The 22017-nt window shown below is 37.3% G+C and overlaps 2 protein-coding genes across 2 annotated transcripts in view; one reads left to right on the top strand and one right to left on the bottom strand.

Moving 5' to 3' along the window:
- LOC138703677 (GTP-binding protein Rhes) overlaps nucleotides 1-22017 on the bottom strand; it is a 386233-nt gene that overhangs the window by 351768 nt on the left and 12448 nt on the right. The gene's annotated exons all lie outside the window — the stretch shown is intronic.
- Nucleotides 13539-16265, top strand: LOC138702650 (uncharacterized). The gene is made up of 4 exons (XM_069829975.1): nucleotides 13539-13778; nucleotides 13861-14388; nucleotides 14464-15439; nucleotides 16258-16265. Exons 2-4 carry the CDS (start codon nucleotides 14140-14142, stop codon nucleotides 16263-16265), a joined length of 1233 nt encoding a protein of 410 aa, XP_069686076.1. The 5' UTR covers nucleotides 13539-13778; nucleotides 13861-14139.

Below are 22017 nucleotides of genomic sequence, written 5' to 3'. Positions count from 1 at the left end.
TATCACCTTTACTTTTTAACTTTGCTCTAGAGTATGCCATTAGGAAAGTCCAGGATAACAGAGAGAGATTGAAATTGAACGGATTACATCAGCTGCTTATCTATATGTCAGGAGAAAATCTACAAACGATTAAGGAAAACACGGGAATTTTACTGGAAGCAAGTAAAGAGATAGGTTTGGAAGTAAATTCCGAAAAGACAAAGTATATGATTATGTCTCGTGACGAGAATATTGTACGAAATGGAAATATAAAAATTGGAAATTTATCTTTTGAAGAGGTGGAAAAATTCAAATATCTGGGGGCAACAGTAACAAATATAAATGATACTCGGGAGGAAATTAAACGCAGAATAAATATGGGGAATGCCTGTTATTATTCGGTTGAGAAGCTTTTATCATCCAGTCTGCTGTCAATAAATCTGAAAGTTAGAATTTGTAAAACAGTTATATTACCGGTTGTTCTTTATGGTTGTGAAACTTGGACTCACACTTTGAGAGAGGAACATAGGTTAAGGGTGTTTGAGAATAAGGTACTTAGGAAAATATTTGGGGCTAAGAGGGATGAAGTTACAGGAGAATGGAGAAAGTTATACAACACAGAGCTGCACGCATTGTATTCTTCACCTGACATAATTAGGAATATTTAATCCAGACGTTTGAGATGGGCAGGGCATGTACCGCGTGTGGGCGAATCCAGAAATGCATATAGAGTGTTAGTTGGGAGGCCGGAGGGAAAAAGACCTTTAGGGAGGCCGAGACGTATATGGGAAGATAATATTGAAAATGGATTTGAGGGAGGTGGAATATGATGATAGAGAATGGATTAATCTTGCTCAGGATAGGGACCAATGGCGGGCTTATGTGAGGGTGGCAATGAATCTCCGGGTTCCTTAAAAGCCAGTAAGTAAGTAATACGAAATTCAACTGATTCACGAGACCTAACCTAAATATGTATTTTGTTTGACCACATGAAATTATTAGTACTAACACTAAAACCGAATACCACCATCAAATGTATGCTTAAGAATACTTACTCCTAATAATATTGCTATTCCAGTTATAATTGCTGTCTCTGTGAGCATAATTTCTCCTTCATTATCTTCTTTCGGTCAAATGCGAAAGAATAGAACGCCAGTAGGGGAAGTTATCCCCACTCTCGCAGCACGCTTTACGCTTTCTTGGTGGAGTCGCTGCTATGCTTTTTCCTCTTTTTTGACATTATTGTAATAAAAATCTAAACACGAAAGAAATTCATTAAAATGTGAAATGGTATTTTTATCGATTACCCACCTGCATTATCACACGTAAGTATGTTATATTTATTTACACTTACCTAACTATAGTCTTGAATTGTAACCACAACGCAACACATAAAATAGCTATTATGTATTAATATTAATACTGATATTAATTAATTATTTGTATGTTCAATTTCACTAGCTTCCAGTAACCGGATCAGAAATCTAGTAGCTACAATTTTTATTGCATGGAACTCCAGTACCGACAACGTCTGTCTCAGTTGCCAACATAATAGTTACAAAATCTCTACCTATTTGTTAGTATCGAAATTCGAAACGAAGTTGACGAAAGAAAATTCAACCTGCAAACTAGAAAATCACAATCCACTAGCATAGCCTATGTAGTAACGGGGGAAAAATAATTAGGTTTCACCCTTTGGGTATGAAGTAAGCTGACCCAGACTCTATTTCCGATCGTGAAGTCAGGGGAATTTTAATTGGGATCTCTTCGCGGGGACTGGTTGTCTGTCCATTGTCCAAGTGTCTGTGGTGTCTCACAGTGGCCCCCCGGGTACCCTAACCGAGTAAACGGAGGAGTCCTGCAGTGTGTGCGAGTGTTCAGTAGAGTTGTGGGTGTAGGCACATTAAGCCTCAGGTTGCGGTGCCGAAATTAGTAAAAACATATATTTATATAGTTTATTACAGTTATTAATAATTACTTTCATTACACAGTCATCTTAAACATGTTTATCAAATTTTTTTCCTGCACATTCGAATTTTAAATCTCAGAGTATGATTTACGCGACGACAGAAGTGCGTAGCTATAAAACTGAGTGAATGTCACGGTCGTGGATGCGAACTCCAAGTACGTACGTCATGGATGTTTGGTCTCAACGTGGTGGCCTGTGTTGGCATGAAATAAATACGGCAATTTGCTGCCATCTTGACAGCAGGTCCAATGTGTGTCCGTCTGATAAGACAAATCATTTTCACGAAGGTGACACTAGAGAGTTTTCGCACCCACATGGTCCGCTAAACGGTTAACATATGTTGACGTCATTGATGCAAGAGCCAATCAGAGTCATTCACCTCACGTCGTTTCAATAACGGACCCGCTAACTCTAGGCGAATAATATGAATGTGAACAAAGTTTGCCGTAGACTTAATTTAAGGGGAGAGGATGGTATTTTTTAAAACTTTTTTCCTATTTGGTATAAAATATTGATTTTTTGTATGTAGAGAGCTCATAGCTGTGGCAACTCAACCAAATAAAAATATTTAAAAAAATTATTTGGGGGCCCAAATTTGAAAAAAAATATACCCAATGCAGGATTGTACTAAAACCGATATATCTAAACCGTTTTTAAAGATAGATTCAAACAGTTTTGTGCAATGTATTTGCAAAAGCATGTTCTACAAACTGTCTGTAAAAGAATTTTGATATTAGTCCCTACGTTTGTAAAATAAAGAATTAAAATTTAATAACAATTTTCTGAATTCCTTTCTTGCAAACAAACGGACGTATTTTTAAAATTAAATCAATTAACAAAATTCTGTTACAGAGAAAAGTTTCCTAATAGTCTAAAGAATGTGTGCTCCAAATTTCATGCATGTATCTTTAATAGTTCAGAAATTATATCCATTTTTGTCTGGCAATGTAGCAAAAAAATTCAAGTTACTGGAAACCGATAAAAGCGGGCGTGTGATTTAAAAATCCATAGCGCAAGAAGTTTAAAAATGACGTCTCAACATCCGATAAGGGCACAAATACCCACAAAATGTTATGCAATGTACTCCACACATATCACAGGGTATTTTAAAGATTTTTTTTGAAAATATACTCATTTTTCACCACAAAATACCATCCTCTCCCCTTAATGTTAAAACATGGCATCTCGTTTGCGATTTACCACTGTGAATGACATTCATCTACTTAGAGCAGCTCAAGACGGATAAATTATTCAGGTCGAAGTACAAGAAGTCTCAGGAAAGAATTTTTCCTTGAGATTCCAACAGACAAAAGTGAAGTCGTGAGTTCTCCGCCAAGCGAAAACACTCATTTGTTTAACTCGCCGTAACTCGGAAACCTGTAAAGATTTTGATTAGCGACTACTTTCAAAAGTAATTTTCATAACATTTATTTTGCTTTACCCCTCCCCCCACCGTGTAACTTGAAAAATAAAAAAGTTTACCGCTTATCAACTTTTGAAAGTGTAAATGTTTATTCTGAACAGATCACACTGCAGTTAGTATTTTTTTTTTTCCACTTTTCAAAAAAGATTTTCATTTCGAATTTTTTTCTATGCTTTCCTTAGACATTGAGCTATCGATTAAAAAACTTACAGCGCGATTGATTGATGATCATTGGAGCTACATGATAAATGTTTAACGGAGCTGGAAGTGTCGTATATTAGAGCCTTACGTGCACCGGTTTTTTATGCTGGTAACTATAAAATTAACAGCAGGGTACAGACTGCCTTGTTGTGTGTTTCACCGTGACTATTACACTCTTACTACGTCATACTACTTTTGACCAATAAAACGGTACGAAAGGACGTATTTCAACCAATCATGGCTGCTTATCGCACAATTTTATCGCGTCCCTAGCATTTGTTTAATTTTATCGCGTCCCTAGCATTTGTTTAATTTTATCGCGTCCCTAGCATTTGTTTCTTTGTTTGCCAACATTTGAAACTGCGCTGGTCTGGACGTCAAAAATATATATAAAATTACAAACCACTCCAGTCGATGCACAGCAGTTTCAAATATGACTCGCATTGGCATTCAAGAACAAGAATTAATAAAAATCACTGATCATACCTATGCATCTTCTGAAATCCGATTTACAAATAAATGAAGAGCACCATTCGGAAATCCTGAATAAGTTTAATACACCATGTAGGCCTATATCAACGAGTTCCACTTCTATTATGCACACGTCCAATATAACATCAATTGAACCACCAACCACATTCAAATTTGAAAATTGTACATTCAATAATTATTCCTTTTAAAATTATTCATTCGGAAATTCTGAATAAGTTGTATACACCATGTAGGCCTAAATCAACGAGTTCCACTTCTATTACGCACACGTCCAATATATCGTCAATTGAACCACCAACCACATTCAAATTTGAAAATTGTACATTCAATAATTATTCCTTTTAAAATTATTCTTGTTTATTTTTTATGTCATCGTCGTTAATTAAAACTTTTCTAACACTTGTGTATAATAGTTAGGTTATGTTATAGCGTCTGCTCTGAGAGGATAAAAAGAACTTCTGCCATATGATATTATGGATAGTCACGTATCAGAGATTGTTTAATATTAAGATTTATTGAATAGTAATAATTACAGTGTCTGTATAAAGACACTACTGCCATCTAGCATGCATCTAGCGTAATATTTGTAATGTTGAGATGGTACAATAATACATTTGAAGACAGTTGTATTTTCGTAAGTCAATTAATATTTTATTGTATTGGAGTACTTCGTTACTTCTAATCGTTATATACTTTCTTCTAATCGTGTAATAGTCAATTAAATCCCACTCGAGTTTTGATTTTCTCTAGATAAATCAAAACGTCTAGTGAGATTACTGTTGATAAATCTCTAGATCGTTCTACAAATTATAACTTTTAAAAATCATTTGTTCTTACATTGTCATCATCTGTCCTATATCATGTAATTCCATTTGGTCCTATACACAATCAGAAAAAACATTATTAAAAATCCTAAAATTATTCCAAAGAAGTAAAGAAATATTAATTTGTTAGATAATGAAGAAGAATAATATCTGACAAATTATTTTCAATTTATGTAAGAAACAGTCGCTTTGAAATCTGGCTTTTTGGTATAGCTCCCTGTAAATATATACGTAAAAGTCAGACCTGAATCACCCTGTATAATAATACGTTACAGCTCGTTAACAGAAAACCACAAATTTAAGTAACACAGAAAGTGTGCACTCAATGTTTCGTCTCTGACGTCTTGTCAATTCACTTGAGGTATATGGATATAAATGGAATAATTGGGTCGGGGTCTGCTAAAGTTCCTGGGTAGCTCATTCAGTAGAACGTTGGCGCGCTTAGCCAAAGGTTCCGGATTCGATGCTCGGCCCCGAAACAATTTTTCCCTTGAAATTATTCAAACAGTCTTATTGTTTTGAAATATTTCTCATGGATAAGTATTTCACTGAAGTGGTGCATAATCGTTTCTGCTTATAGAGAAACATCACAGTATTAGCCACATTTTCGTATTTTGCAATAAATAATCGTATTATTTTTTAGATATATTGAGTTGATTTATTATTTTTCTTCAAGTGTTGAAGGGAGAATTGCTGTGATAATGAACTCGTTTATATCACAGATTTAAATTATTCTCCCTACCTCTTTTCTGTTTTTCTTTTTCCATCTTTAGGTTTTCCCCTTCATCCGCACTATTCATCACCCGCTTTGTGTGTCTCGTTTCCAAGAACTCTATGTTTCATCTTTTTTGTGTTCGTTGAAATAAATCTCCTGCACATCTAAGCATTTTTCTTCCTACTATAGAGCTAGCTGACGGAACTTGTTTGTTGTAACCCACATTTATTTTTCCAACTTCCAAACCACATGGAAGAGTCCATAACACATAACAGTCAACATTCATAATGATATTACTTTTATTTTGTATAGAATATTCTCCATTGTTTCCTCCAGGCAATTTTATCCTGGAAAGACACATGAAGCAAAAGACAGTATGGTTCGAATTCCATTTAATATTATTTTGGTACTTAGAGGGGGTTCATATGACATTGTAACTTGCGAACACCATTTTCACTGATGTCATCGTGAGTACAAATTTGCCGACGGCGCGACAAGGCCTTAACTGCTGGGTAAAATAAAATAAATTATTATTATTATTATTATTATTATTATTATTATTATTATTATTATTATTATTATTAGACTTCGTTGAATTGCCACACGCAGCATGCAATCAGGTTGCCGATGTACGGTAGTATAGAGGAGGTGGGCGACCGCCCGGTCTCGTAGTATAAGCAGTTCATGTTAAGAGATGTGACCGGTCCAAATCGATAGAGCAGCTACAGCTAATGTATACCTATGTAAGCACTTATTTTTGCATTACTGTGGTTGGAATAGTCAAAGCTTAACATTTGTTCAGTGCAGACAAGAATTCAATCAAACATACTACAATGAGAATGTTGCTGTTCCAAATAATTGCCCCTGGAATACCCTTACCCCCGCAGCCAGTCTTGACCCGTTGGGGAACATGGGTGGATGCTGTTAATTATTATGCAGAACATTACGGCAAAATAATGGAGGTAATTGATGCGTTGGATAGCACAGACAGTTCCGCTGTTGCAGCTGTAATATCATTGCTTTCTGAACAGCTATTGGAAGATATTCTGTTCATTGATTCTGATTTTAAAATCGTGTCCAAAATCATCATCCTGTTAGAATCGTCTAAACTACAACTCTCAAAAGCCCTTAATGTAGTGGATAAAGTATCACAAACCGTTATCCAAAATAACAATTCACTAATTTCAGAAAAAGTGAAGTTAAGTTGAGGAACATTATTGCTAAAAATTCTGCCTATTCACAACTTCGTATTATAAATGATGTACCATCAGGTCACGACAAGACATCTGAAGTTGGTGTACTAAAATGTAGTGACTTCCCGTTCTTCAAATATGTACGTATTACATCGTGTGATGTTGAACGTACATTTTCCCAAAATAAAAACTGTTTAAGTGACCATCTGAGGAGGTTACTTTGCAGTCGCTCAAAATGTAGCCTACGTAACTCTTCACTGCAATGCACATATTCAAGGATGATGTGAGTATCTTACATTAAATTTTAGGCGTTAATATATATCTGACTATGAAATAATTGTGTATTTACATGTTTAGACATTTCTACTTCAAAGATCATTCATTATATTTCTTGAAAGCAGGATACAGGTTTTATTGTAACCGCAGTATACTGCTCAGTGTTTACATCAGAGGCATACTCCATCCTTTGCACGCCCCTTTCTCATACAGTCTATACCGCGTGCGCAGTAAACCTTACGATTCTCGTGGCAATTCCACGAAGTCTAGTAATGAGCAAGCCTCGGATTCTTACGTTCGAATCAATTTTGTTGCTAACTCGTTATTCTCGAAATATTGCTTTTCTTGTTCATTTTATGTAGCAAAGAGTAACATTCTTAAATTCAATATGACCTAAAAAGACCTAATTCGTAGGTTATGTCCCAAAGAGAGGCAATCTTTACCAAGCCGTTGTAATAATATTAACAGTATGTTGTTTATTTTTATTTTTTTCTCCGTAAAATCATATAAATTCCTAAACATAAGATTTAAAATCCTGAAACATAAAATGGAAAACCTAATTTCAATTTCTTAAAATCCATAAATTCTGCGCTTGGTAATGAGGTACGTCACAGGCATTATATTTTTATATTCTCATCATTCACGTCTTGGCCTCCTCAACTTTCAAACCCACCGTCCGCCACTGGTGTGTTTTTGTTTTCGTATGTTAGTGTGATGTATTGTTTGTGTTCTTGTGTTTGTGTTAAATTATTATTATTATTATTATTATTATTATTATTATTATGCCTATGTATAAAAAATCAATAATCTGAGACTTGTGGCTATACAGACGATCGACTCAATTGTGACACTGATGTGGCCTTCCTTCTAAAGAAGCTTACAGCTTTGTTCCACAGCAGTCCTCTGTAGCACGCCCTATCAGCGAATTCATAGACAGAGCAGCTGAGGGAGTCGTCCGCCCGGTTCGTCCCGAGCTCCACAGCGAGCGGTTGATCAACTGTGAGGAATAACGCGGTGTCACGTGTTGTGGTCAGTCATGCATCTCAGTGCAGTGCCTCGCTCGTATCAGTGCGGCAGCGGAAAGAAGTTCCGTCGCCTCTGGGAATGTGGACAGCAGAGCTACGGCTGTGCTATAAAATACTGCAGCAGCGCGTCTGTCATTGAGTGATTGATTAACGGCTGAGGAGCACTTTGACCCGGCTTGGAGGACAGAGCCGCAGGTTCGAAACCTTCTTCGAGCAGGAATGTTATTTCATCTCACTGTCATACATAAACCACAGACTACTATATACAGTCGCGAAACTTGAGGTGATTTTTTGCAAATCTCGTGATAAAGCGCTCCAAGCGGTTAGTAACTAGAAACAATAGACTGTCCACGGTCGACTTTGGACTGTGTCGTAATTTCCATCGAGTGCTAGCTCGTTGCGTATTTCACATTGATGCTTGTGAAATGTTCGTTATTGGTTGTAATGAAAATGTTAATGGCTAAAATACAATAATTGGAATAATAATATTTTACTAGAGACGTAGAAAAATTAAGTTTGTTTTAATGAAATTTACTGATCACGTTTTATTTTCAATTCTGGTGGGATTATTTTGCTAGCCTACTTTTTTTTTCAAAGGATATGTTTTTAATTATAGCTGTTAATTTTGTTGTTATTTTTATTTGTTACTTTACTAGAGACGTAGAAAAAGTCTGTTAGAATAAAATTTATTGATCACGTTTTATTTCCAATTCTGGTGTGATTATTATTGCTTAACCTCATCCCACTTTGTTAACTACGTAAGCATACACTACAAGTACCGGTACACGTAAGTTACTCCATTAATTCATATTTCCATTATTATTGTTGTAAAGGGAAATGAAAATTAATATTTATTGGTTTCATCGTTAATTATCGCTATAATCTTGAATGAGTGAAGCGATTATAGTAAATTTCAGTTTGTTTTGCACAAACAAAAATAATATTAACCTATTTCTTGCAGGTATCTTCGAGTTTATGGTGGAATTTAATATACTTCATTAAAATAATAAATTAACTTTATGCATTTAATATTTCAATAATGGAAGGAAGGTGTTAATTTTTCCAAAAGAACACAACGAAAGTGTAACATATTTTGTCGGCTACTAGGAGAGAGAGAGAGAGATCTGCGATGATGAGGCGATAGTAGCGATCCTAGTGGTGGGCAACTACCCATGTTTGCATTTTTACTACATATTGAGCTTCGCGACTGTATATAGTATACTGTGCATAAACTGTGTATATTTTTGTGTGGCTTTACTTTGTTTACAATGTTCTCTCTCTCTATTTTTTGTGTAGCTTTATTTTGTATATATTGTTTTTTTCCTATTTATTTCTATTATTGTATTTGTATTCCTGGTGTTGTGGAAGAGAAGGCCTGATGGCCTTAACTACACCACATTAAATAAATAAATATATAAATAAATAAATAAATAAATAAATAAAGCAAGTAGTGGGCTTTCAATCCTGTATTAAGGGAAATATGGCTTTCCAGGTCTATAATCGTTGTGCAATAGATTACTGATTGATTGATTGATTGATTGATTGATTGATTGATTGATTGATTGATTGATTGATTGATTGATTGATTGAGTGATTGATTTGTTCATTCATTACACTTTCAATTCATTGATTCATTTATTCATTGACAGAGATGGATATGATTGAACTGATTGAATTGTTTATGCCTTAAATTTAATTAACTTACTTGTTTTGTATTATACATATAGCTAAACTGATGAATGATTGTTTAAGTTTGTAAATTTAATAATCTGATTGGCTATGTATTGTACATTTTTAGTAAAGCCATCGATGTAGCTCAGTCGGCAGACTCGCTGGGCTGCTGATCCGGAGCTGCGTTCGTGCTTGGGTTGGATCCCCCTTTGGTCTCATTGAATGGTTTCTTCCGAGGTTTTCCCCAGCCGTGGGACTGGTGCCGGATGGTCTATGGCGAGTCCTCGGCATCACTTCATTTCACCCCTTTGATTTGATTACCTGGTTGGGTTTTTCCGAGGTTTTCGCCAACCAAAAGGCAAATGCCGGGTAATCTTTTGGCGAATCCCTGGGCCTCACCTCATCATTGTAGAAAATTACTAAATTGTAAAACTATAAAAATTGTAAAATATTGTAAAAATCTGTAAAAATTGTAATTATAATTATTGTAAAATTTTGACTTGTTCCACATCTTAAAGCTTCATTGCTCATGTAAGATCTATAGAAGATAATAAATGAATGAATGAATGAATGAATGAATGAATGAATGAATGTAGATGAGAGCCGGACGCGTATGACAGACGTATAGAATATAGATCAATACATACTCAGATGGGAGTAGCTATGCAGGGAGGCAGACGGGCAGATAGAAATAACTAGGCAGGTAGGTAGGTAGGTAGATAGATGGACAGACAGGCAGAGAGAGGGATACAGACAACACAGACGGACAGGCAGACAGAGCTCCAGATAGATACAGATACTAAAAGACACCGAGACAGAGAGAGACACTGAAAGAGACTGAGACAGACAGACACGCTAAAGGACATCGAGACAGACAGGCACAGTGCTAAAAGACACCGAGACAGACAGACACAGTGCTAAAAGACACCGAGACAGACAGACACAGTGCTAAAAGACAGAGACAGACAGGCACAGTGCTAAAAGACACCGAGACAGACAGACACAGTGCTAAGAAACACCGAGACAGACAGAAATAGTGTTAAAAGACACTGAAACAGACACAGATAATGAAAGACACTGAGACAGACTGACATAGATGTTCAAAGACACCAAGGCAGACACAGATAATGAAAGAGCCCGAGACGGACAGTCACAGACACAAAGAAATCAAGACAGACAGACACAGATGCTGAAAAACACTGAAACACACACAGATGCTGAAAGACACCGCGACAGACAGACATATATGAATATACAGATAGAGGCATAGACAGACAGGAAGGCATGTCGACAAGGCATCCGGGCAGATGGCCAAAGACAGATAGAGACAGGCAGTCAAGCAGGGAGGCGGACGGACTGACAGAAAGACGGACGGACCAACGGACAGACGGACGGACCAACGGACAGATGGACGGACGAGCAAACGGGTGAGGTAATTCAGGTAGTTATTTTAACTAAATGTCATACATTAGGTGTCCTATTTGGGAATTGACCTTGACCCTAAGAATATACTCTGGGGTGAAATGCAGATTCAAACCACTAGAACGCACAATGGAGGAAATCTCTCCACTAAGGAGGTAATAGTAATCCTTAAAACATTTCCCAACCACAGCTGCTTGCAGCCCTTTGGGAGTCATTGAACAGTGCCATCTCTCATGTACATTGGGACTCGAACCTAAGATTTAATGATCCTGTGCTACCAGGAGTTATGATTTGATGCCATGATTCGCCAGAAGTCAGAACTAAGCCTTCAACGTCAGTCGTTATAACTGAGAAGAATTTGAATCACTGCAATTTTTGGAGAACTTTTCGCTTCAGAACTCAATCCGATATGATCACTTCTAACACTCTTAAATGTGGTCTTGGTTGTTGTCGTTGCCATCATAATAATATATAATCAATGTCATCATTCTCATTATAAACACTACTACTCCCACCTTAACCACAAATGACGTCATAACCTTCACGCCCATTGATCTCGGTACCTCAACCACAACGGCTTCCACCACCCATTCCCATATTCATTACCTCAACCACAAATGCCACCGCGACTGACATCTCGCTTTAACGATTGTGTGAAGAGACTTATGAATTTCTCGCTCACTGTAATTATGTATCAACGAAGAAGGCAGAATATATCCACAAATAACCAAATATTATAGAGATTATGCAAGTATCTTACGTAATTTATCAAATTAATAGGCTGCATATCACTTACTTACTTACTTACTTACTTACTTACTGGCTTTTATGGAACCCGAAGGTTCATTGCCGCCCTCACATAAGCCCGCCATTGGTCCTCATTCCTGACGTGAGCAAGATAAATCCATTCTTTATCATCATATCCCACCTCCCTCAAATCCATTTTAATATTACCTTCCCATCTAAGTCTCGGCCTCCCTAAAGGTCTTTTCCTCTCCGACCTCCCAACTAACACTCTATATGCATTTCTGGATTCGCCCATACGTGCTACATGCCCTGCCCACCTCAAACGTCTGGACTTAATGTTCCTAATTATGTCAGGTGAAAAATATAATGCGTGCAGTTCTGTGTTGTGTAACTTTCTCCACTAGTAGTATAGAAAGTGGGGTCACGTGATCGGCTTGTGGGTATGGAGGTCCTGGAGGGGCGTGGCTAAAGGAGGGGTGGGGGAAGGAGGCGTGGCGTTGCTTCGTCATTGGTTGAAACAGAAGTGGGGGAACTCAATTTTGATTGGTGCATGGGGGAGGGTCTTAAATGCGATTGGTTAATGGGGTTGGAAGGGGATTGTGATTAGCGAATGAGGATGGAGACCTCATGTATGGGAATGGTCGTAAACGGTGGTTGGGTGGGGTGATACTCGTATGCAAATGGATAATGGGAAAGCGATTGGCGAATGAGAATGGAGGGAATGTTGAATTCAACTGCTACTGGGGAGAGGGGTTTTGTGAAAGTGAAAGCTTGTTGACTTCTGCGTTATGTAAGTCCCACATGTCGTGGTCCGTTGTTAGTAATCCACATGGTTACAAAATAATGTGAAATCGTGGCGTAACGTGTTGGCCTCGGCAGGGCAAGTGACAAGGTAAACAACACCTCGACACGTGTTGTGTGCAACTTTGCCCATTGTATTGTGAGAACGTTTCCCCCGGCCAGTTGAAAATAAAGTGTTGTATGAGTTTTTAATAGGCGATCGGTGTAGCCATCTGCATGAGAAGTGGGTCACGCATGTCGGAAGCGCAAGCACTGTCTCGAATACATACCTGTCGACCTTACTTGAAAGAGAAAGTAGCTGACACGTGTCGGTATACACCTGCTGACCTTCCGCAGCCCAGCCAGTTGAAGAGAAAGTTGTGTTGCGAAAGATATAGCCTATGAGTTTTTTGCTCCATGTCACTGATATAAAAGCGGAAGTATTAGGGCATGATGAGGAGTCATGGACAGTAGCGCTTTGAAGAACATTCCACTAATAACGAAAGAATAACATTGAAAATTGCCATTTGAGGTAACATATTCATATCCAACTGTTATGAGAGATGAATGGTTGGATGAACCGCACCAAATCGTTCACAAGTACTACATAAACAACTCTAATAAAATACATACGGAGGTGAAGAGAATAATACATGGAGAAAATCAGTTACATACTGATTACTCATTAGTGTTACCATGTGGTAATACGGAAATTCTTTTTTTTAAATTCAATTTCAACACACGAGGATACCTACCATCACAATACCTGCCTAGGTAATGGCGAGCACCTGATTGAAAACAGCGATCATCCGAGTCACATTTCCCCGTCTGGCGGGAACTGTGCGATCCTAACTGCCTCACTTACAAAGAGGTGAGTACAGTGTGGTTATTTCTTTAATTAATTCTAATATGATATACATAATGGTAATATTTGTTATTTTGCTTTTGTGCAGAAACCAGAAAGTGTGGACGTGGTTGTGAAAACGCAAAAAAAAAAAAAAAAAAAAAAAAAAAGATGTTACCGGGTGAGATGTGATGTCACATGTCCCAATTATAAACCGGTAAGTGTATTTATTTTTCATAGGAAGTATAACTGTATTTGTGATGCACAATGATTATATTTGTTATTGTTTTGTTTAAAAGAAACCTGAAATTGTGAAAATAGTCGTTGATGAGGAGAAAAAAGCCAACAGGAAAAACAGATTTTGGCGGGAGAATTGTATTGAAACATGCCCTAACCACAAAGCGGTGAGTGTATTTTTATTTGTTCTGATATCAAATGATGCTTATGTAGTGTGTACTGTATGTATGGCTAACTTACATTATTGTTTTCAGCAGAGAACTAAAAGAGGAGAAGCTTTGAAGGAGGAGGGGACGGATGTGGAAGACATTATTCAACAATTGACCACATAAATAACAAAAATGGAGAACAAATGCGACATTTGTGGCAAAACATTTTCACATAAATGGAGATTAACAGCACATGTGAAGAACAAACATAGTGCGATAGGGTACAAATGCGATATTTGTTCAAAAGACTATTCATCCAAAGACATTTTAGCACGACACATAAAAGAATATCACAGCACAACCAGGTTCAAGTGCAAACTATGTGGTACAGTTGGCAAAGTCGAAAGACATATGGTCCAGCATGTGAAAAACCATAATATGGTAAGTATATAAATATAAACACATACTAAGTTTGTTTAATACTTATGACAATATTAATGATTAATTGTATATCAGGTTACAGATGCCAAAGGGGCTTATGAGAAAGTGAATGGAGTTGGAAACGCTACACTTGTCATGAACACCGCACGGGTAGATTCTATGCCACCATCTACCTCTGCATCCGAAATGATTACGTCACCTTTCTCGGGAGTAGTTGCTATCCCAACATCAACATCTGGGATGGTTGCACAACCGACCTCTGGAGCGGATGCTGTCCCAATGGTGGCGTCAAAATCCAGTCAAGTATGTTCAGGATCTGTGTTTGCGTTATCGGAAAGAGCATTCAAAAATCGTTTGAAGACTTATATTGCTCTAAACCTGACAAATCATGAGAGTGAATTGAAAGATATTTTAGAATGTGTCACTGATGAAATGCAAGACATTTTAAAGAGACATTTAAGCGAGTACTCTGCTTTAAAATTTAACATATTTGTTGAATGTATGTTTGCCAGTGTTCACAACGAGACAATATTTCATAATTTTAAAAGTAAACATGATGTGCTATATCAGTATTCGGATATCAGGGAATTTATCAACAAACAAAAGGAAAAGATTCTGAAAGAGTTTGAAGAATGTAGTATGAAGGGTTCGGGTTTATTTTATGTCAAATTACATAAATTAGAATTGCGAGTAAATAAATATACGCCATTGATGGGTGGAAGTGCACACATAGAACTTCCTCAAAGGTACAAAAATTCAAAGTCTCTAGTAAACATTGCCAACAGTGATATTTATTGTTTTAAGTATTGCATACTATCGAAATATGTTGATAGAGACAAGAACTTTACGTTTAGCTATGAAAATAGACCAGATTTGGAATGTAAATATGATTGGTGTATTGACTTCCCCGTGGGAATTAAGGACATTGCAAAATTTGAAAAACGCAATGATATTTCAATAAATGTGTTTGCACTTGACGAGAATGATGATGTATTTCCTCTCAGGATGTGTGAAAAGGAATTACCGGATCATAGGGATTTGTTATACATTAGTAATGAAAACAATTTTAAAAGTAAACATGATGTGCTATATCAGTATTCGGATATCAGGGAATTTATCAACAAACAAAAGGAAAAGATTCTGAAAGAGTTTGAAGAATGTAGTATGAAGGGTTCGGGTTTATTTTATGTCAAATTACATAAATTAGAATTGCGAGTAAATAAATATACGCCATTGATGGGTGGAAGTGCACACATAGAACTTCCTCAAAGGTACAAAAATTCAAAGTCTCTAGTAAACATTGCCAACAGTGATATTTATTGTTTTAAGTATTGCATACTATCGAAATATGTTGATAGAGACAAGAACTTTACGTTTAGCTATGAAAATAGACCAGATTTGGAATGTAAATATGATTGGTGTATTGACTTCCCCGTGGGAATTAAGGACATTGCAAAATTTGAAAAACGCAATGATATTTCAATAAATGTGTTTGCACTTGACGAGAATGATGATGTATTTCCTCTCAGGATGTGTGAAAAGGAATTACCGGATCATAGGGATTTGTTATACATTAGTAATGAAAACATCTCACACTACTGTTGCATAACAAATTTCAGCGCACTCGTACGGCCTCAACTGACACCTTCCGACAATAAAATTGCCGTTTGTAAACGGTGTTTTGCATATTTTCGACATAATGAGGTTAGGTCATGCGCAGAACGATTGAAAGATCACGAAAGCGTATGTTCACAATTTAGTGCTGTTAGATCAGTATTTCCGTATAAAGATTGTCTGTCTTTTGATCGTCCCGAATTTTCGCAGAAGGTGAGATTTGTGATTTATGCAGATTTTGAGTGTCTATTACAGCCCATTGAGAACTGTCATGGGAATCCAGACTCTAGTTATACGGTGCAATATCAGAAACATACACCGTTTAGTTATTGCTATATCCTTAAGGATAGTCAGGATACGTACACTGACATGAAATTGTACAGGGGGTGTGATGCAGCAAAGCATTTCGTACAAGACATGGTGATGGAAACGAAAAAAATTGAACAAATACTATTTCAGGATATTAAAGAAATGATTCCATTAACCAGTGAAGAAAATGACGCATACTTGAAAGCAAATATATGTTATATCTGTAAAAAGGGCGATTTTATAGGCGATAATTATAAAGTTCGTGATCATGATCATTTGACGGGGAAATTTCGCGGTGCCGCTCACAATGAGTGTAATTTGAGGTATCAGCATCAGCACTTTATTCCTATTGTACTGCATAATTTGTCATCATATGATGGACATTTTATTGTGAAGGAATTGGGTTATGATGACAACCTCATTCAAGTTTTACCAAACACGCAGGAAAAGTACATCAGTTTTGTTAAAAATGTACCTAGCACATACAGAAGAAAGCGTTATATGCAAATGCGATTTCTTGATTCTTTTCGGTTTATGCCTTCCAGTTTAGCACAATTAGCAGAAAACTTGCCCAAATATAAGTTTTCGGAAACGAAAAAAAACTTCAAAGATAAATTCGATCTTGCTTGTCGCAAGGGTGTTTTTCCCTATGACTATTTAACAACATCAGATAGACTAGAGGACAATTGTCTGCCACCGAAGGAGAACTTTTTCAGCAAATTAACTAATGAGCATATTAACGAAGAGGACTATAATCATGCAAAATCTGTGTGGGAGACATTCAATATTCAGACGCTGGGGGAGTATTCAGATTTGTACTTAAAATCCGACACCCTCATCTTAACAGATGTGTTTGAAAATTTTCGCGAAATGTGTCTCAAAGCATACGATTTAGATTGTATGTATTACTATACAGTGCCAGGACTTGCCTATTCAGCAATGTTGAAATTAACAGGTGTTGAATTGCAATTGATTAAGGATATGACTATGCTGTTACTTTTCGAACAAGGAATACGTGGCGGAATCTGTCAATGTGTGACTCGTCATGCAGTTGCGAACGATCCTAAAAGCGACAATTTCGATGATTCTAAATCCCCTTCTGCAATTTACTATGTGGATGCAAATAATTTGTATGGATTCGCCATGTCTCAAAAATTACCATACGGGGGATTTGCATGGTTAACAGATGAGGAAATACATCATTTTGATCTTCAAGCAGTAAATGATGATAGTGAAATAGGTTATGTTTTAGAGGTGGATATAGAGTATCCAAATCATCTGTTTGAAAAACATAGAGATTTACCATTTTGTGCGGAATTTGCAAAACCACCAGATGGGAAGCATAAAAAATTGTTGACAACACTGCATTCGAAACAAAACTATGTGGCACACTACAAACTTTTGCAGCAGGCAGTGGATCATGGCTTGCAAATTGTCAAAATACATCGTGCTATAAAATTCAAGCAATCGCATTGGTTAAAACAATACATTGATTTGAATACTGAAATGCGTAGAAATGCAAACAATGATTTTGAAAAAGATTTTTTCAAGCTTATGAATAATGCAGTATTTGGAAAGACGATGGAAAATGTTCGAAAAAGAACACATTTCAGATTAGTTTCAAATGATGAGAAACTGAAAAAACTCATTTCAAAACCACACTTTCTCGATCGAGTAATTTATGCTGAAAACCTGGTGGGTATTCATTTAAGGCAAACTCAAATTTTGTTTGATAAAGCATTGTATGTAGGTATGTGTATTTTAGAACTTTCGAAAGTGCACATGTACAATTTTCATCACCGCATTATGAAAGAACAATTTGGTGACAAATTTAAGTTGTGTTACATGGACACAGACAGCTTTATATATCTTGCTGAAACAGATGATTTGTACCATGATCTGCAAAATGTACGGGATCATTTGGATACCAGTGTGTATTCACCAAATCATATTTTATATTCAATACAGAATAAAGGCGTGCTTGGAAAGTTCAAGGATGAAATTCCCAATTCACATATTGATGAGTTTGTAGGTTTGAAGGCTAAAGTGTATGCCTTGAAGTGTTCCGATTTTGAAATTAAAAAACTGAAGGGGATTAAGAAAAGTGTAATTAGGAATGAAATCACGTTTGCAGATTATACAACATGTCGTGGATCTGGTATCTCTACTTACACAAGAAACAATTCTATTAGATCATATTTTCATAATGTGTTTACAATGTGTGTAAATAAAGTGACTTTAAATTCTTTTGATGACAAAAGAGTTGTATTACAAGATGGTGTTAATACAGTGCCACATGGATTTTATGAACCTCCATGTAAAAGAAGATGTGTGCAAGAGTCTGTTTAAATAATAAGAATATTATATTTTATATACTTTTTATTCACTCATAATAAACTTACAATGATTGTGCATAAACTTGTTTTTATTTCAATACATCACCCTCATCAATCCAACTATTCTTTGAGTTAGAAAACCCAAACCACTTCACATACACCTTCCCAGCCTTCCTCCTCAAATTTTTTCCAACCAAATAAATATTTGGACAGTTTGTCTTTTGAAGTTCCTCGGTATAGAATGCTCCTAAAATGGGTGCACCTTCTAGATAATGAAGTATGTAAGTAATTGGCTGAGTCTGTTGCACTTGTTTCATTTCGAATATTTCAGTACTCCACGATGGTAGGTAGCCCTTTTTATACTCATTTTTCGGATTTGCAGCTCGGACTTGGGTAACCATGAAATATCCAAGTCAGATTTTTCGACAACTAAGACCGATCCCCGCAACTTCTGGACAAAAATGCAACTATTATTCGATCATGCATGGTCATTTTCGATAGCAATAATTAGAAATTAAGATAATTTCAAATAGGGCTGAACTGATGCATGTAGGTAGTACTTCTAACGAAATAATTTGGAACATCACATCACTTTAGACGCAATAATATTGATAATCAAGAAAAATTTCAAGTAAAATGTTGTTTATATTACAGCATTGGTTAGTTCACATTGTTTTATTTCGAACTTTAAACAGAAAATTAAACAAATTGCAATCGTATAGGTCTAAAGCAAAACTATCATAAAGATCAAAATACTACTCAACTGCAAGAGCTTCATCATTTCTGATAAACAGTTAGGAACTGATGCACTATCTTGCAGACGAATATATTCATTGTAATGATTTGGGGGAATAATACCGTTTCACACAGGCTCATCAAATCCTTGTAAAGCTGAATAGGAAATGGCAAGAAGTGCTGATAGTCGAGAATGGTATACTTGTGACATGTTACAAAAATCGTACCCATGCAACAGTATGTCGATAGTTTCATGGTGCCAACTGACGGGGTGGTTTCAGAAGAAAACAGCATCCTTGCTGCAAATTCCCGTGGAGACGGCGAGTTCTTTCAAAATGCAGTTGTTTATCTAAGCTTCTTGGAAACCTTGTACATCAGTTATCATAATGGACGTCCTGAAACAAAATAAAAGCGGTGTAGCATGATACCTATTGTAAATTGTACAATGTCCCAGAAAAAAGTAAACACATACTTACATTTTTAAGCATATGATATGAGTAAAAGCACTTTATACACAATCCAATAAGACACTTCGAACATTGTGTTCGAACAACGCTATTACACCCTTTTTGAGCACACCTCTTCCTCCCTTTCAATGGGTTATATTGAACCCAATGATTTATGCAATCATATCGAGATACTCCATCATGTGTAATCGGGGAAGAAGATAGTCGCACACCCAGTTTCTCTGTCCTCATCATTGCAACTGATACGAAAATGGCACTCTTGTGACATATATGCAACAACATGACGAAAATGTGATATATATGCAACAATCTGTTGCAAATAGGACATATATGCAACGACATGTCAAAAATGTGATATATATGCAACAATATGTTGCAAATAGGACATATATGCAACGACATGTCGAAAATGTGATATATATGCAACAATATGTTGAAAATAGGACATGTTAAGATGACATGTTAAGATGAGGGTGTCGGATTTTAAGTACAAATCTGAATACTCCCCCAGCGTCTGAATATTGAATGTCTCCCACACAGATTTTGCATGATTATAGTCCTCTTCGTTAATATGCTCATTAGTTAATTTGCTGAAAAAGTTCTCCTTCGGTGGCAGACAATTGTCCTCTAGTCTATCTGATGTTGTTAAATAGTCATAGGGAAAAACACCCTTGCGACAAGCAAGATCGAATTTATCTTTGAAGTTTTTTTTCGTTTCCGAAAACTTATATTTGGGCAAGTTTTCTGCTAATTGTGCTAAACTGGAAGGCATAAACCGAAAAGAATCAAGAAATCGCATTTGCATATAACGCTTTCTTCTGTATGTGCTAGGTACATTTTTAACAAAACTGATGTACTTTTCCTGCGTGTTTGGTAAAACTTGAATGAGGTTGTCATCATAACCCAATTCCTTCACAATAAAATGTCCATCATATGATGACAAATTATGCAATTGTTGTGTATATCAATTCTCGATGCCCGTGCGTCCTACTTTAAACGGTTCAAACCTACCCGCGCAAACTAGAGTCGCTGCTTTATCTCTCTCAGAAAGCAGGTTGGCTCGCTTTTTTTTTCCCCCTCTTGTGAGGGAGAAAGCAAAGATCGCGCGGCGACGAGTCACGTTGGCAACAGAAACACCCCCAGGCACTGTGACGTCAATGGCGTCCTCAACCACCATTGTTCCGAGGGGTATAAATATAACGCATCCCCGCGACTTCAGTCACCCGTTCGTCAGATGGCAAAGAGGTAGCTCTAGCGCGACCTCCGTCACTGACAGCAGTCTCCCAACCAGGCCTACGCTATGGTTGTCTTTTGTTCGGACGTGTCTGCACACGGCCACCACTCCGGGAACAGGGAGCCAAGCTGCGCCCCTGTCTCCTGTATTCTTTCCTACACTAGCCTCACTTCTTACGTATTCTAAACTTATTTTATTCTAGTCTCGCTACAAGCCTCATCACCACCTCCAACCCGCACACTTCTCTCCCCTGATCACCCTTATCTCTCACCATCCTGACTTCGACTCCCAGCTCTTATCCCGGCTTGTTCGATTAAACACAACCATCTCCTCAGCCCCCCCCCCTCTAGAGTCGGTAAGTCGCGAGTGCGCTCTGTTGATCCGTCGATGATAGAGGTAACCCTTCCCCGCTCCTGAAGTCGGTAAGTCGCACAGTACGCTGTGTTGATCCTCCGATGCCAGGAGCTTGTTCTCGAAGTCGGTAAGTCGCACAGCACGCTGTGTTGATCCTTCGAACTAGAGAACTAACCTTCTACCTCATTCCATCTCTCTCGTTATCCTGCCCCCCCACAACACACCTGAGAGCAAGCCGATTTTCCCCAGGCACTCCCGTTACCCCTACCTTCCTCTCACTCAAGTCGCACTTTACTATCACCCATCATAACTCTCCCCGCATCGAAGCCTCAGGACGAATTTCTAAACCATCAATTTCTATCACGACTCCCCCGTTACCCCTACCACAGAACTAGGAGGGAACCATAGTTACACTTTCACTGTTATTTCTGTAATAAACAATGTTACTTTAAAAACAGTCTTTCCTTTAAACTTCACCACAGTTTCGTATCCCCCACCCACAAACCACAGCCATCTTGTCACGTCACTCCCGTTTCCCCTCCCCAACTCGACAACACGTCGGAGAGCGAAACGACCAGGA

Source organism: Periplaneta americana, chromosome 7 (genome assembly GCF_040183065.1).
Source record: "Periplaneta americana isolate PAMFEO1 chromosome 7, P.americana_PAMFEO1_priV1, whole genome shotgun sequence".
Lineage (NCBI taxonomy): Eukaryota > Metazoa > Arthropoda > Insecta > Blattodea > Blattidae > Periplaneta > Periplaneta americana.
The sequence above is the reverse complement of the archived record's forward strand: the minus strand, read 5'-3'. Positions and strand labels throughout refer to the sequence as shown.